At 38.4% G+C, this 17,980-nt stretch overlaps 1 protein-coding gene and 1 long non-coding RNA gene across 7 annotated transcripts in view; one reads left to right on the forward strand and one right to left on the reverse strand.

Moving 5' to 3' along the window:
- LOC120369961 overlaps positions 1 to 13,412 on the reverse strand; it is a 44,399-nt gene extending 30,987 nt beyond the window's left edge. Inside the window, exon 1 of the long non-coding RNA XR_005583530.1 lies at positions 13,296 to 13,412. This is a non-coding gene — a long non-coding RNA (uncharacterized LOC120369961). The remainder of the gene's footprint in view (positions 1 to 13,295) is intronic.
- The window catches only part of DOCK2 (dedicator of cytokinesis 2), a 509,152-nt gene that overhangs the window by 447,156 nt on the left and 44,016 nt on the right, over positions 1 to 17,980 (forward strand). For 5 of the 6 annotated variants that reach the window (XM_039483819.1, XM_039483820.1, XM_039483823.1 and 2 more), the window contains 7 exons: positions 348 to 433; positions 7,813 to 7,969; positions 10,859 to 10,899; positions 12,248 to 12,338; positions 13,400 to 13,519; positions 16,148 to 16,237; positions 17,668 to 17,772. In XM_039483819.1, the coding sequence (XP_039339753.1) occupies positions 348 to 433; positions 7,813 to 7,969; positions 10,859 to 10,899; positions 12,248 to 12,338; positions 13,400 to 13,519; positions 16,148 to 16,237; positions 17,668 to 17,772 (690 nt within the window). Of the gene's footprint in view, positions 1 to 347; positions 434 to 7,812; positions 7,970 to 10,858; positions 10,900 to 12,247; positions 12,339 to 13,399; positions 13,520 to 14,711; positions 14,805 to 16,147; positions 16,238 to 17,667; positions 17,773 to 17,980 lie in introns of those variants that run through there. The other variant, XM_039483824.1, reaches the window with a different exon arrangement.

Genomic DNA, 17,980 nt, shown 5'->3' on the forward strand with positions numbered 1-17,980 from the left:
TAAAGTTGTTCATTCAGAGTTAATCTGGAATAAAATAGCTCTGTTTCACTTTGAAGTCCTATATCTCAAGCTAGGAAGTGGTTTGGAAACCTATAATGCAAATACTTCAAAGGTATCCTTCAGGCACTATAACAATTTGTGCTAGGGAAAAGTTATTTAAAAATATTCTGTAGAGTGTTATTTAACTGGAAATTATTCTTCCATTTAAGCCTGTAAAATGTGATGTTTTTGTCATGTCACTTTAGGCTTTATTTGACCTGTGGATATCTTGCTTTCTCTTACATGATTTTTCTTGTTATACATGTATTGTGCAATATTCTATGTTTTGTCTTTTTCTCTCCCTCAAGTTTGAAAATGAAATAATTTTCAATTTGGACCATGAAGTGGAAGGAGGACGTGGAGATGAGCAGTACATGCAGCTGTTTGAGTCAATGTAAGTAGTGTATTCATGAGACCAATACCTAATGACCCATTTTGTTATCTTTTTCTACCCCCAAAAGCGGTAATTTAATTGAGAAATAAATCCATTACACAGAATCCAAGTAATGGCTGTATAAGATGAGACTAAAGTGCAACTGTTTTAGAAAAACTTAAATGGTTTTGCCCATTGAAATGTCAGTGGGTTGATTTTTGGTGTATTTTCCAACAGCTTAATTTCTAAGAAAATATAAGTAGTTGACCACTAAAAGAGAGCGAATTGTTCCTGTTTAACTCAAGCGGATCTGCATACCCTGGATCAAGGATATTCAGGAATCCCATATTTGGGTTTTTTGGTTTTTTTTTCCTGTTCTTTTGCATTCCCTTCCCTGTATTTATTTCATATTTTCACATTGTATATTTTATCATTGACAAGGCATTCATGCATGCCTGGCAAGAACAGGGCATCTCAGGCTATCTTCGTACAGTTCTCAATATCATACGGGCACTGAAGGAGAGTATGCTTAGTATTTCCAACCTTATGCTCTGATTTATAATGGCAGTGATCATAATTTGCTGCAATTTAATAAGTATAGTTCCAGTAACTTGTCATGCTTGGAAGTGCCATCAATATAGAATTACTATCGCAAGCTTGTGACATTTTGGGTTTCTCATTTGAGCTGCTCAAATTCTGTTTCAAACATGCATAAAATTTGAGTCATAATTATTTTGAACTGCTCTTCCTGCAGTGCATTGCCTTCACTATTCATAGGTGTTCTTGAAAGTACGTCTACTGCAAGAAGCTTCTTCCATGCATGTATTTCATATTTAATATGTGATTGTGCACTTTGTGAACTTTTTCTGATGTCTACATTTTGTACAATGGTTTCCTTAGAAGCAGGAACTCATTTTGCAGGTCAGCTTCCAATCCATGTGAGTTTTTATCATCTAAGAACTTGGCCTCTGTTAATCTCAAAATGTTCCAGTATTGGTTCCCCAGGGATAACACCCCACCCCACCCCCGAAACACTTCTCATTTAGTGATCAAGCCAGTATATCCTATATTCTCTCCAAGCAGAATTCTGAATAGAACACTTAATTCTGATGAATTTATTAGGATATTGTAACATGCTCCTAGATCTCTGTGAGGCTTCCTTCTTTGGGGATTTTTCCATTACTACGCAGGGGTTCAGCAAAACTCCATTGTGTGTCCTATGTAACTAAACATGTTCATCATTTGTGTGCGTTCAATTTAAGGCTTTCATTTTGTATAGCTTTTCTTGCGGTGTTGATTATTTTCTCTGTATGTCTGATCATCAACAGTTACTGCCACTACACAAAGATCTGAGGCAATGTTAAAAGGAAGTAGTTTAAACTTGTATACATCACAGCAGACTTTGAGAAAGAAGAGGTTTTGCTTTTTCTCTATAGAGTTGGGCTTCCCAAAATTAAAAATACTTATGCATTTTGAAGTGTGCCTAAACTGACAACGTCAGTATGTAGGTCTATTACCTAATGGTCAATAGTCTCACCTGGAAGCTGGGTTTTTTTGGTAAAGAAAAGAAGCATTAACCAAGTGACTTTCTTGTGTACACCTCTGAGTATTCTTGACATTTGGAATGACTTTGTCTAGCAGTTTGCAATCCCCTTCATGACCCCACTGTAGGGTGACCAGATGTCCTGATATTATAGGGACAGTCCTGATTTTTGGGTCTTTTACTTATGTAGGCTCCTATAACCTCTCACCTCCGTCCTGATTTTTCACATTTCCTGTCTGGTCACCCTACCCTACTGTAGATCTCCAGTGCCCCTGGATTTACTGCAAGGCTGATTTTTCCTCCGTTATTACTTTTTCCAGAAAAAAATTGTAAGGATTTCTATGACCTCACTGTTATGGTCCCTACCAGTCTGAGCAATTCACGTGGCTTTCTTTGTGCTGTTTAATCAGAGGTTTGACTTTATTCGGAAACCAGGTGTGATATGTACAGCGTTTGCGCCCCCAGCAATGCCCCAATGGCGCGCCGAGCCGCGAGAGCAGCGGGCGGCGCGCGGCTGCTGCTGCCCGGGAGTCGCTGGTCGGGCGCAGCTGCTGGACCTGCAGCAGCGCGCGCGGCGGGCGCGCGCGGCCGCGCGGTGTTGAGCGCCGCGTCAGTGCTGCGGGGAGTCGAGCCGAGCAGCGCGGAGACGGCCCCCCTCGCAGTCATGCCTGCGGCAGGTCCGGTCATCTGGATATGTACTAATTTTTATTTACTGGCTCTAATGTCATGAGATGGGTCAGAGTTACAAAAAGGTTTTATCCATTACATATGGTAGGGATCAGTATCCACAGCTGGTATGTCTGTGTGACTTGTCTGTCCATCATGATTCCTTATAACCAAAAAAGACAAGAGGAGAGAATTAGTAACAGAGATTTGAGGTCTCCTCTGATGCCACATTCCAAAACTCAACAATATAGTGTGCTTAATAATTAAAGATTAATTGTTCACAGGGCAGCATCAGGTGAGGAAGGGGAAAAATGGCTATGAGAAGCTCACAAATTAAAGCTAGTAAAATCTGTGTGTTCATAGAACTTTGAATCTGGGAATTTCAACACAGGTTACCCATCTGAAAAAGGGGAAGGAAAACAATGTGATATCCACGGTAAGTGACTTGCCACCTAAGATGACTTCATAGGAGCAAAGCAAAGGATAGTATTGGAGAATCCTGACATTTAGTTGCCTTATTCAATCACTAGCTGACATTCCCTCCCATATTTTGGAAAACTACAGGAAAGGAACTCAATGAAATAACTGATTTCAGTGATTGAGCAGTCATTTTTCTTTTAAATTAAAATATTTACTTTAAATTTTCTTGTTTAAGCACACCTATAAAATACTTGTGAAAAGCTTTTGGAAATCCTCTAGAAATAATTCCATATTCTACAAAGGTTGTAAAATAATAACACTTTGAAAAGTATTTAACAAAAATTTAAATGTCAAAGGAGCTTTCTTAGTTCCAGTATATAACTCACAAATTTATGCTTTATGCCACATTCAGAACTTGGAAACCCCCACTGTAATTAATACAGTAGACTAGTCATTCTCAAGGGCACAGATTTTTAGAAAGAGGTGAATGTTTCTGTGGAGATATAGTAGATAGTAGTGACTAGATCAGGGTAGGCAACCTATGGCACGCGTGCCGAAGGCGAGCTGATTTTCAGTGGCACTCACACTGCCCGGGTCCTGGCTACCAGTCTGGGGGACTCTGCATTTTAATTTAAATGAAGCTTCTTAAATATTTTAAAAACCTTATTTACTTTACATACAACAATAGTTTAGTTATCTATTATAGATTTATAGAAAGAGACCTTCTAAAAACGTTAAAATGTATTACTGGCACGCACAACCTTAAATCAGAGTGAATAAATGAAGACTCGGCACACCACTTCTGAAAGGTTGCCAACCCCTGGACTAGATTAACTGATATTTTGGACTTTGATAATATATGAATTCCTAGAAAATGATAGAGCATTAAAATATTTCAGCAGGACATTTTTCAAAGTGCTACAAGTATTTTATGATCTGGCTGAGCTTCAGGATTAAACTCATCAGGTTGCAGAGTTTTGTCCAAGTCTCTTGCTTGAGATTTGGCATAGGCCAAGATAATAATTTGGGAATGTGAACCAAAGTTTGCCATAAAGATTCCTTGGAACTTTGTGTAATCTAAAGGCAGAGGGCTTCACACAGATCTAGTGGTATTAGTTTCCCCAGAACTCAATACAGCCAACCTGGTACATTTATTACCTAACCAATAAAACCCCGTTGTTTCAAACTTCAGTATTTTTTTACCTCTGGGATGGTAAACAGTACTGATTCATCACATGATTTTTCCAGTATTTATGATCCAGGAGTAACATCTGTAACCAATAGTTATTAGACCGTAGGTTATGTGACAAAATCAATTCATGCTATGAGTGTAAGATTTAGTGAGCATAATTCTGCTTTACCAGTGCAAATCCAGGGTCACTTGGAGTAAATGCTGGCTAAGTGCAGAATTTGGACAACTGTCAAAATCCCTTATTTAGGAAGCCTCAGAGCACATTTTTATCAAATCTAGTATTTAAAAAGTTGAACTATACTCATCCCTTCATCTGAGTAAGAGCCCACTTCTTCCATCACTCACACAACATGCAACTTACTTTTTCTTAGATATTAAAAAATTGAGCTGAATTTTGATCTTGAAATGGCAATCAGTTGTGACATGCACATTTTAGATGAAAAATACCATTCTGTTGTTCAAACAGCAGTGCCCTGTAGTGTTTGCTTCCACCGACATGAAGCATTGTAGAAGAGAGAATGAAGGGCATGCTGGGTTCTGTCCATTTTTGAACTTAAGAAAATATCAGAAATATTACAAATAAACATTTTAAAACAAAATAGCTGAAAATCCGTACTCTCTCACCTATCAGGAAGTGACTTCAGGGTTCTCCCATAGCAAGAATTGATGGTGTCACTAATATCTAAATAATGGCAGGGAGATTAATTCCTTACTTTGATTCAGATATTAGTAACGTCATCAAGTCGATGAACCACAAAATCAAAAAGTGTAGTCTTGCAGGTAAGTGAAGGACTCATTAATTTGCTTTAAAATATCTTTCATAGTAACATTTCAGATGCTGATTCAACGAAGCACTTAAGCTTACATCCTATTGCATGTGCTTAAAATTAAGCATGTACTCTAAGCTCTTTGCTGATTCAGGGCACATGTGTCTGCAGATACTAATAATTAACATCATGTTTTGCAATGTGTTTAAGATCTTAAGCAGTTTCTTGTAGTTGTTTTCTGAAAACATTTCAGTTAATCTTTCAACACAATCAGTCCATACCAGTTATCCAAGTCTCCATCTCTTTCTCTCCCCACTTCCCACATTGCACAATGTATGAGTATACACATACACAGTGAGTGAGGTAGAAACAGAGGGAATAGCCCATTTTTGACTTGTTCTATTCTAGATAGATTTTTTTGTAGGAAATCTTTGAGAGGAGAACTTTTAATATGAATACATATATATGTAGGTCTTGATAGATCTTCAATAGCAAAAGCTCACATTGTCATTAACAAGAAATGTAATAATCTGTAATGCCGATTCAAATAGTGCATTTTCCAAAAAACAACAATAAGTTACAGAATACCTTTGTTTACATATAAATTGAAATTCGCTAATGAAACATTGAGAGATCAAGAATAATACATAGTATAACAAGGAAACAGCTCAACACAGCCACACAATGTAATTTCAGTGAGGATTCTGCAACTGCCAATGTGTTTTCATAATTTTCCAGTGGAATTTACTGTACTTTCCAAACATTCAGATATGAAACCATTAATGGAATATACCAGATAACTATGTAACTACTCAGATATAAAAAAAAAAATAGAACATAATGGAGTGAAAAAGAGAAGCAGGGGGAAAAAAATAGAATGCCTAGGAAAAAGTCCTTAAACAACAAGAGGAAAAAAAAACAAACTTCAAGACAATAATCATTCTGTCCCTTTAAACAACTTGGATGGAAAAACAAAAAGTGACCACTAACCAATGTCTTCTGCTCCTAAGTCATTTAGGCACTTTTGTAAATAATATACAACTTGCAGGTTTAACACAATTTAGGAAATGCTGGTGAAAAACTCACCTATCATAAAAAAAGAAACACGGGGAAAGAATTAAATCTGCAGCAGTCAAGTCCACAGTTATTCTCATTTTTTTATTTTGTTTTTATTTACTAATTAAGGACAAATAGCAGTGATGAAGTCTTGTTAGAGAATTGCCTTATTTTTTGTAGTGTGATTTCCAATTGTTGTTTATACTGGTATGAAAATCCTACTAATGTTTAATTTGAAAAACAAAAGAAAAACTACATCTCCTCAGAGTTTGTTTAACAGTAACACAAAGATGAAGAATGATCCAATGGTTTGTGCACTATTCTGGGACTTGGGAAGACCTTGGGAAGACCTGTGCCACAGACTGTGAGACTTCTTTCTTTAGCCCCTCTCTGCCTCATCTAACACTGGGCATAATAGCATTCCCTTCCCCCGCAGGGGATGGAAGGATACATACATTAAATATTGTGAGTCACTCAGGTACCATGATCATGGGAGCCATATAAGTGCATAAGATAGAAACAGTTGGCAAGTGTCTTTTTTAGTGATGACCACTGTATTTAGTGTCCTTTGGTAATGAAATAAAGAGCATAAACCCCACAGCCTTCTGACAGTGAAGTAAGTATTTAGATTGGAGAAAAAATACTTGAGATCTTCGGCCATCTCTTAACACATTTTAAAAATTGAACTGCAAAATGAACCACCAACTGTCCTATGCCAAAGACAAAACTGAAGTCAGAACACTGTGAATTATCCAACTTGTATTTCTCTCTTTCTTATGTACAAACATATCACCAGGAGAGCATGAAGCAGGAACTATCTCAGGATATGTCTACACTGCAATAAATACACTGAGTTTCAGAGGCTGGATCAATTGACTCAGGCATTCAGGATTCCGGGCTAAAAATTGTGATATACATGTTCAGACATGGGGTGGCACCCGGCCTTGGACGCCTTTCACCCTAGCACGGTTTCAGATTCCAGGCTCCAGCCTGAGTCCAAACAGGTACACTGCAATTTTTAGTTCCCTAGCCTGAGCCCCATGAGACAGAGCATGCTGCGGCCGTACTGCAGGTCTTTTATTGCAGTGTAGATGTACACTCAGAATAAAATATATAAACATTTTTTGTGTGTGCGCCTTTATAAGGGTTAAGTTTCATGTTACCTCCTATTATGTATGCTTGCTGAAATTTTTGTTGTTGCTTTACTTTATCCCCAAAAGTTTGTGTACTTCTAAAGTCCTCATGGAGTATGTTACACACCTGTAAAATGTCCTTATGGAACACAGGATAGAGCTGGAATTCTGGTTTGGCGTCTAAATTCACCCATCCAACTGGCAGCGGGGTGGGTGACACTATACTCGACTGCCACAACATCCTCCAGCAATCCGTTCTGGCTGATGTCAGGACTCATGTAAGGGAGGGTTTTTGTAACACATTGACTTTGCAATTAGTAAAGGGTAATGGAAATAATGGGACCCCAGCAAAGCACATACCTACACAACTGCACCCTTGAAATTGTAGTTGTGTTCCAAACAAGTAAAGTAAACATTCCATTCTTTGTTTGGACTTGCTCCTCATCCAACTTTTAGATGTTTAGATTATCAAACCACAAAGGGAATACACTCTGTGCCTGTTTTATGATCAATACTGTAATATAGTTATCATCATTGTAATATAGTGTTTGCCCCAGAGCATCTCAGCTCAGGGTGCAGCTGTTCTAACATAGCGTAAAGCAATTTTCTCTCTTTGTTTGCAGACTCATGGAATGTTCTTCAGCGTATTGTGACATTTCCAAGTCAGTTGAAAATTTTGTAAACCTAGTTAAAGGGCTTTTGGAAAAGCTGCTGGATTACCGAACAGTGATGAATGATGAGAGCAAGGACAACCGCATGAGCTGCACTGTCAACTTATTGGTATGTGTCTCCCTGCAAAATATAGTATAAAACTGGAAAAGGACTTCAAAAATCTACTCACCAATGGCAAGTGTAAGGCTTGCCCAAGGAAATGAATGAGGAAATGAGTGACTTAAGACATCAATTTATGCAGTGTTGAAGATTTAAGTTTTAAAAATATGTTCTACCTTTATGTTGTGGGGAGAGCCTTCCAGATCTGAACTGATGCTTTCCTGAGTCTGCAGACAGCTCACTGCCACTGCTGCTGCTCAGAACTTTGCTAGGCAGCAGCAAAATGAAATTCATACTACTTTGGCCTGTCTAGAAATATTAGTGAAACTCATACAATGCTACTCTTGCTGCTGCATGGCAAAGCTCTGAGCAGCAGCATCAGGAGGCACTGGAGTTATTCACAGGAAGGAAAAATCCACATACACTCTCAACCCTCCCTCATCCCAGCTAGGGAACAGATCAAGTATCAGAGAACACTTTCTTCTGACCTCCTCAAAGTAGCCAGTGACTGGTGGGATACAGCTGTGAAGACTCACTCCTATTTGTAGCCAGCCAAGAGGCTCTCCTTTCTCTTTTTCTATCATGTCCCAGCATCTAACGTCAGTATCACGGAGAGAGAGCAAACTTGAAAGTACAGTGGCCTGCCAATTGGAGCTAATAGCTCTGCTACGGAGGAATTTTCTCCATGTGTAATCCTCTTGTAAGGCTATAGCCACACTACAAGGCTTTTAGTGATACAGCCATGCTGCTACAGTCCTATTTCTCTGATCACACTCCCATTGCATCTCCTGCTGGCCTCCCTGGCAAACAATCCCCAACACCACATAACACATTGCCCTACTTTCTTAAAAAACAAAGAAATCACCCTACAAAACACAATCAACCTTAACTGAGTTAAACAAGTATTTTTCTAAACAAAACAATCACTAGAAAACCATGATATCAGCAGTGAAGCCCACCATCAATAATCTTCAAAGCACCCTTCATTTTCGGGCCTCACCACCCATATACATAAACACGTGAAGCTGAGGCGCTGGAGTAACAAACTCCCTTCCTCTTCCAAACAAACAAACATTCATAATCTGCATGTCTGATTCTTCACATTCACATACCCTGAACTGCACCCTTATCCTCATTTACAGGAATTGACAGACTGGATCAGACCTGATGTCCATCCAGCTCTGACAGTGGCCAGCAACAGATGCTTAAAGAAACCCCTTAATCCGCAAATATGGGATAATCTGCCCTGGGGAAGGTTTCATCCTAATGCTTAATAATTAGACACTGGTTTAAATTCTCAAGAATGAGGTTTTATATCCAAATGTTGTTGCATCTTTCGCTGTCCTTAAACTCTGATGCAGTCTGCAGAACCTCACTGCGAGGCAGAGCTGATTGGAAAGTGAAAAGTCTCTGTGCACAAAATGTTGCCATTTCTTCCCTTCCATGCCCTTTCTCTCTCACACACACACATTTTTCAACAAAACATAAGAAACTCTAGTAGGAAGACTCTCCTGAATTCATCTTACATTTCCTGTGCCCAGCTTCATTCTGCTGTACCAACTTTGACCCATCCTAAGAAAATCTCTCTCTTCTTGATGTTTGCCCCCTTCATATATACAGATAGTTACCACATACACCCTTAGTTATCAATTAGCCAAGGGCTATGTATCCAGAAAGCAAGCACATCTTTGATCATTAATTCAGCCCTTTAATTTGGCTTGTGGCATGTTTTATCCATTTGATCTCTTGAAATACTTTAAGAGTCCACTACTCAGATATTTTTAAACTTGTTTAGACACTTTATTTCCCTTGGGGTGGGGGATGAGGAGAGGTCTTTTGTACTTTTCCCCCTTTTCAACTCCTCCTGCAATGCCAGGCTCTGGGGAAGAAAGTATCCACCCACTAGACTGGCAACTAAATGCAGTTTGCAAGTCAGAAATGCTACATTTAAATCATCAAGAGGGGAGAGAAGCCAGTAAAATGCACTGGTAGCAAGGGACCAAGTATCTGAGCTTGATGAAGCTTACTCATGAGAACAGTCACACTGAAATCTGTGAGTCTGGTTCCAGGCTACATTCACCAGTCATTAAGTCTGTTCGTTGGTATAAAGGGGTTGGATAGTAGCAGGATTTCTTCACCAGGGAATTTCTCCAAAAGCATAGGGTTGATATAATGACCTATACTGCCACCCTATCCCACCCCCCAATCCATTGGCAGTCTCCAGTGAAGGGCATAGACAGAAAGGGAGATGCTGTGATTGGAGTGTACAATATTCCAACTATTCTCTAACTAGTCCCTTGAAAATAATTTCTAGCATGGGCACGTTAGAGCAGTCCTAAGGGCTGCTTTAACATACACTGGAAATCAAAGTGGTCCGCAACAGTCTCAGATGTGCAAAGCCATCTTTGCCCTCCTTCCTGAACTCTGCCTCCTTAGAGAAATAGCTCAGAAGTATTTGTTAGATCTATCATCATCAGAAATCCCAAACCCCTTTTAGTAGCAAACTGGTGGAGCATGTAACATCAATGTTTGCCTGTGGATAACCCTTTTTTCCCCTTTACAAAGAAAAGAGCCATCACTAAGAATTGTGATAGTGAACTGGAAGATTTTATATATGGTTGTGCTAGAAAGGAACTAAAATGTCATTTGAAGCAGCCATATTATCAGGTTTTAATTGAGACTGTTTTGTAAATAATGCATATCACAAATTGTGATATTCATAATTTAAGTTTTAAAATTTTAATGATAAAATATGCCAAAATACAGAATTATGTTCTGTTTTCTGCACTGTCTATACAATTAAAAAGAAAATAATACTTAGCATGAGTAATTTGGTCCTGAAAAGTATTTTAGTAACAGAGATTGGAAACTAACACTGTCATTATTTCCCCCCTCTAGAATTTCTACAAAGACATTAACCGTGAAGGGATGTATATAAGGTATGGTAATTGCTCTATTGATTTTTGTTTGAAGAGTGCAGTAATATTCCTTTTATGCACACTGTCTTCAGCATACTATATGGATTTGTGTTATGCCCTTGGTAGCTCATCATCCACAATGAGTCCATAGTATCCTTAGGCTAATTTATACTTTTTAATCTATTGTTTGCTTAGCTTTCAGAAAGTTGGAATCTATTGCACATATTTATCAACAGCACTTTTTTTTCCCAGAATAAAGTTTATTTGAATGAATCATTGCATTCTCTTTAATAAAGAGTTGGATATGCAGTTGGAGGCAAATCATATCATGCACTGAGAGAGAGAGACAGAGAAACCCCTTTCCAGTTTTGTAGTATGTGCTCAGACTACAAAGCATGCTAAATATGCAGTGCTAAATATGCAGCACTATATTCAACTTGTAATTGTATGGTTTTCTGCTAGAGCTATACATCACACACACACACCAGCAAAACTTTTCTAGCATATACCTGACTTTATGCTGTCTCTAAGCTTACTTAGGGTCTTAATCTGTCCCCCTGTGCAGGGCGAATCACTTCCTAGGTCACACTTCCCCTCCCTGTAGGTAGAGGAGATGTGGTTGGGCCATGATTATACCCACCTAATGTAATAATAGACCCTTGGGGCCACTGGGAGTTGGTATATAATTTAGAGCAGCCTGAAAGCTGTTCTAACTTATGCTAGGGACCTGTCTTGGTGACAGCCAGGTCAGGACTGGAGCAAGCCACATGCACACCACCTCCATGCTCTCCTTTGATGTACTGTGTTGTGCACTCCTCAACTATAGCTGAGGAACTGGAACAATTTTTTTTTTCTTCCTTTAGTCTTATCTGTAGCATTTACATGGGTAAAATGAAACATCCATATAAAATTAGGGCAAAATAGCACAGGAGAAAACAATTAATTTATATAACAATGGCAGGTAGTTGGCAGCAGTCAAAAGGCAAACTATTTCGGATAATTCTCCAGAGTGCACCATGGTTTTGAAAATGTGGAGCAAATATGTTTGTTGCACATCTCAGTTTTACCTGCACAGGTGTAGGTACAGCAGTTACTCTGGTAAAGTTGGCCTGATTGTTAACCCTGCTTTTCTGCAGATGCTCCACAACACAAAGGAAGCTCAGACCAATCTAATGACCCAGACAAATAAGAGTTAGTTAATAGCTTCCCCTGAAATAATCTTGCAATCTCTAAGGGTGGTTACTCCATAGCATCTTTCATTCTTTCTGTGGAGAGGTTCACTGTGGGTGCTTGTGTGTGCAAGCCATTAATGCATTTTACCAGAACACTACATATATTTTTAAACTCTGATTTTCTTCCCTTGTAACAGATACTTGTATAAATTGCGAGATCTTCATTTAGATTGTGAGAATTACACAGAAGCTGCATACGCCCTTCTACTCCATACCTCGCTCTTGAAGGTTTGACTACTGAGTTCACATTTGAATGTATATAATGAGCTGTCACAATTTTCAGATTTAGAAATGTGTGTGTGTATAATCTATTTTACACAACAAATCAAAGACTTTGTATTAATTATTTCATTAGGAGCAGTCTAATTTCCTGGTAGTTGAAAATACTAAGACATTTAATAAAAATTAGAGCATACTTACTGAGAAGAAATATTAGATGTTCTCAGCTGTTGATTTAAAATTATGTATTGGTAATTAAAAATTGTGACAAAAATATAAAGATAGGTTATGTGACTTTTGGAGCAATTAGCCCTCCATAATTACTGCATTTTTTCTGACCTTACTGTACTCACAATTTCCAAATTAGGGCTAGATTGGAAACCTACATGTAATATTGGGCCATAATTAAATTTGCCCCTGGCAGCTACTGCTATATGGGTATAGTAAAATGTTCATTTTAAATGACGGGGGTCACTTTTCAAATTATTCCCTCTGGCTGTTTTCTTAACTGATGCTTATTTTCACTACAGTCTAGTTAAGTAGCTGAAGTGACCAACAGAGCTGGTTGGAAACTGTAATTTCTGTTCTGTGGGATATTCTATTTTTTTTTAAGTTCTAAATTGGTACATAAAGCTCAAATTTCCAGAGAAATGAAAATTCTGAAAAAATGAAATTCAGGACCAGAAAAACATTTGTTTCAATAGTGACATTTAAATTCATTTTGTTTGACTATTATATTCTATCTATATTACATATACATAATAAATTAATATCTTAATATGATAGAAAAATAAAAAAAAATGAAAATCTCAGAACAAAATGTTTTTACTTTTCCTCAACAGAGCATACCATCAGAATAGACACGATTTTGAACAGAAAACTGTTCCATCCAAAAAATGTTGGCTAACCCTAGTTACCAACATGAAACAGTTATTCAGGAACATGTTGAAAAATTTGCATCCTTACCGTAGTATTTCCCTACTCTCTGGATGTTAGGGAAATACAGAAGAAACTTAACATTTTTTTACTTTGCCTCCAAAAGTATGTGTTTTCTAATGTTTTTCTCACAGTGGTCCGATGAACAGTGTGCACCTCAAGTTATGCAAACAGAATTCCAGTATTCACAGACCCATCGACAGTTGAAAGAGAACTTGTATGAAAAAATTATAGAATACTTTGACAAGGGAAAGGTAACTGTTTTAACATTCTGACTTGTTACGTTATGCAACAGTAGCCTTTAACAATCATTTTATTATAATGAAACATGTTTGGCTATTGGGTAAAATCATTTTGGAAATGTGGGTCATAAGTAAAAAAAGGAGATTCATTATAGACAACTCCTTTTTAATAAATTTGTCATATAAATATACAAAGGAAGAAGGCTAATGTTTGTAACTGACATCCAGTCTAGTTTTTCTTAGCTCAGGCAAAACAATGAAATAGCATATGTTGCCCAACATAAATAAAATAAGTATAGACATGCAATGAATTTTCCATTAACAAGAAACTGATAGTTAATTCAGTTCTTATTCTTCCATCACACTATCCTCTTCCTCAAAATACACAGGATATCTCAGAAAGACAGATGTGGTTTTAGACAAGTGGTCAACACACAAGTCATATGTAGGCTACTAAATATCTTTTTACAGTCTTGATCCTGCACCTTTTGATGTCCAATAGTAAAGGTCCCTTTGGCTCCATGATTGAACCTGTCATGAAGTGCTCTGAGGATTAGCTCTTGGGGCAGATGCCCCCTTCCCCAGTTTACACACCATCCTTCTCCCTCCCTCTTGCTCCAAGACCCATAGCAACCTCTTTGTGACTCAGCCTTCCCAAAGTCTTTCAATGTCTCTCTCTGCATTAGCAGTCCCCCCATTCACTGCCATGGCCTCAGTGGCTCATAGGGGAACCCAGGACTGCCCTCTACTTTGGGTACTAGTCCAAAGGCCTTCAGCTCAGCAGTTCTGGGCTTTTCTCTTTCACCCTCACTACTCCTTCCCTAGACTGCTTCCTACACTACTGGGTTCCCATCCTTCCTCTCAGTGTACCAACTCCAAACCCTCTTCCCAGGGAGTGACTGCCCTTATCCAGAAGCTGCAACCTAGCTTTATAGGCCCCACCTATTCCTGTCCAGCTGTGCCTGTTTTCAATTAGTTCCCTGCTCCCTGGCTCCTCCTCCAGGTGCATCCTGTGGAGATAATTGGCCTACTTGGCTATCTCAACCCCTATCAATCCGGGGTGGGGTGGATACCCCAATCATAGAACCCTTGAAAATGAGAATGAGCAAAGTACTGGACAATATAAGGTAGGGAATAATTTTGAAGTGGAAAACACTGAACATGGTGACCCGTAAATCTTTTCTTATTCTATGTCTGGGTGAAGCTCAGCTGATGTACGGCAAATACCATTTCTGATCTTCAATCCCACCTGTTGAATGATGCAGTTCACCTACAATGAGCAACCATTGCTCATTTACTTTTTCTTGTTCCACTTGTTGTCCTGAGCTGATACCAACTTGTTTCCCCAATGTTAGCCTTTTGGATAGGAAACTTCTAGTGCTTCTGCACTATCTCACTACTGTACTGTGACACAGACAGTGCAGTGCTATTTAACTGTTATCTAGCAGTCTGTCTATATGCATTTGAAATAGTGAAAGTGTAGCAATACCTCTCCATACACCATAACCCTAGATATACAATAGCTTTCATTCTCTGGGAGGAGGGAATAGCTCAGTGGTTTGAGCATTGGCCTGCTAAACCCAGGGTTGTGAGTTCAATCCTTGAGGGGGCCATATAAGAGTATGGGGCAAAAATCTATCTGGGGATTGATCCTGCTTTGAGTAGGGGGTTGGACTAGATGACCTCCTGACGTCCCTTCCAACCCTGGTATTCTATGATTTCACTTCAGCCAAGCTCTGCTTGGACAGATTGCTGCAGGCAGCTGGTAACACCTCTCTGATTCAGGGCTGTCCAATCCAAGTGTAGGTTACAGATGTGCAGGACTGGCCCCAATTCATGAGACCGGCCGTGACCTTAATTCAGTGGAGGATCAGATATAGCAGAGCTTTCCCTGCCATCCCATCCCCAGCATGTTCCCTCCTTTCCCTTATCTGGGCTGGGGTAAGGGGTGTATTTTGCAGAAGGCAGCAAAGCCAATGTTCTGCTAGTGAGCAGTCTTTCTGCAGAGGGGGAGATGTCCAGCTTCTTTAAAATCACTGTGTGAGGCTTACAGCAAAATGCCCTTAGCAGACTGGAAAATTTGGCTCACTATGTCCATTGCAGCATGCCTTCCTTCCAGTGTTTCTTCATGAGACAGAAATTATGTTGTGAGGAATGAAATAAGCTGCTGTCTCGTGGGCAGGCAGTGGTTTGGTCTCAAGATCATTTAGCTGAAAAGGATATTTCACCTGATCAAGGACTACTTATGGGAGCATAGATTACAGGATTGGGCCCCTAGAAAGCACAATATAATGTGCAGGGAGTTTGTGTCTGAGCCCTTGGAGATGTTGTACCTATGTTTGGAGGATACTGAAAGGTCAGATGATTTTTGGTGGTGTTCTTGTAACTGTAACGGAGACTCACTTGTTCCTATCTATAATGAACCATAAAATATTTTTACTCTGCACATTAAGATGCTCTCCTGGAATTATGGGTGCCTTGAGTCTTCCATTCTATATGTGCAGTTAATAGATAACTGCATCTTAGAGAGAGCCTAATCAGTAAGGATACATAGTTAAATAGTGGTTCCTTAAAACCTTATTTGTTGGTATTCGATTGTACCTGTGTAATTTTACTTTAGAATATGTGGTTACTTTGCAGATGTGGGAAGAATCAATATCCTTATGCAAAGAGCTAGCAGAGCAGTATGAAATGGAAGTTTTTGACTATGAACTTCTAAGCCAGAACCTGGTAAGAACACATATGGCTCCCTAAAACATTTCAGGAACATAAATAAATATTTTTGAACTCTCAGATGGTATATAGGTAGACAAGTTTTTGAAGAGTCCATAGGAATTTGTGATCCATATTCAGTTTCAGATTATTTCACATTCTTTACTTTGTCACTGATGATGCCTTGAAGTTTGACATATTAAATAATAAAGTTCCTGTGCTAAAAAGCCTTATAAAAGTGGTTAATTATTTTATATATATGTATGCATATTTAATCATTTGACACTATTCTAGAGATAAGATTACATGAGACAAAGCAAATCCCAGGAGTGATTACCTTGCATTAATTGACTTGCAGGGTTTAAAAATTACCTAAAGGACATAAAATAGCCTTGTGTCCCTTTTTTTTGTTCTTCTTAATGGTGTAGAAAGAAAAGGTTTAAAATTCCCCCCTCCTCCCTGCCATATGCTTTTGACATTAGAATTTCAGATCCTGTCAAGCCTGGAAGAGTCTGTGGTGACTGGAGAACTACTGAAGTGGTGCCATCACAAGAGCCAATAGAATGAAAGCTGAGAAAATGAAAGAGAAGGGGATTTTTAGGCTGGCTGTTTAAACACTGTGTTTCGTTTTTAATCACACATATTTATCCTCAATAACTAATCCAAATTTTGAATAAAGAAGCCTTTTTTGAAGATTCAACACCTTTGCCATTTCAGTGAAGGTGTTAGAGCTCAAAATGAACACATACTTGAAGCTTCCAGGGGAGTCAAAACATGATATTCCTGAAATGTTTAAGGTGAAAAACAAATCTGGAGGAATCCTGACCACTCCTCACACATGCACCTTTTCAGGCTTCTTCTATATGTCATAAATCAAAATATTCTAACCTTTATTTTTAAAAAAAATCTCATGCAGACCACATTTACATAACCTAGATTAAATGCAATGTTATACTTGAGAACACAGTCAATAAAATGAAGCACTGTTCTCAACTCAGTATATTGTATGTACATCTGCCCCTTATTCACCACTTCTACTATTATTCTGAACAGCTGGCCCAGTCCTCACCAAGCTATATTTAGGACATGAAACATTTTCAAGCTCATTATCTCACTAACCTTATCAATGAAGTTCAACTAGCTACTATGGATCCTACCTAGTATAATTCTGAGGTGTTTGACAGCTTGTTTCCACACTTGTTAATTAGGAATTACTTGACTTTGCATACATTTTAAATTGTTTGACCCCATTTAATTTTGCTGTGTATTATACAGTACTTACATAAACAATTTAAAAAACAATTAATGTGGCACAAGAAAACTGTGTAAAGAGTGACTGAATGCTATATTTTAAAAAAGATATTCCAGTAATAAGTTAAATATAGAAACCATTTTCCTTGAAGTATTATGATTCTGAAACAAGACTGAAATATCATTTTTGCTTTCAGATTCAACAAGCTAAATTTTATGAAAACATCATGAAAATTCTGAGGCCTAAGCCAGATTACTTTGCCGTTGGATATTATGGCCAAGGATTTCCCACATTTCTCAGGGTAAGTCTCTCTACTTTGTATTTCAACTATTTTTTTTTCTAGATTCATAAAAACACCACTGCAATGTATGGTAAAAATGTACTTAGTCTCTGGGGAAAACTGATCTTCATTTAATCCTGCATTGGCACCAGATTTCACAATTAACTGAAGTATTACTTGTTATAATAGCACATTAAAGCCTTCCCAGATGGAAATGTGTCTAAGTTGA

The sequence above is a fragment of the Mauremys reevesii genome, linkage group 8, assembly GCF_016161935.1.
Source record: "Mauremys reevesii isolate NIE-2019 linkage group 8, ASM1616193v1, whole genome shotgun sequence".
NCBI classification, from domain to species: Eukaryota; Metazoa; Chordata; order Testudines; family Geoemydidae; genus Mauremys; species Mauremys reevesii.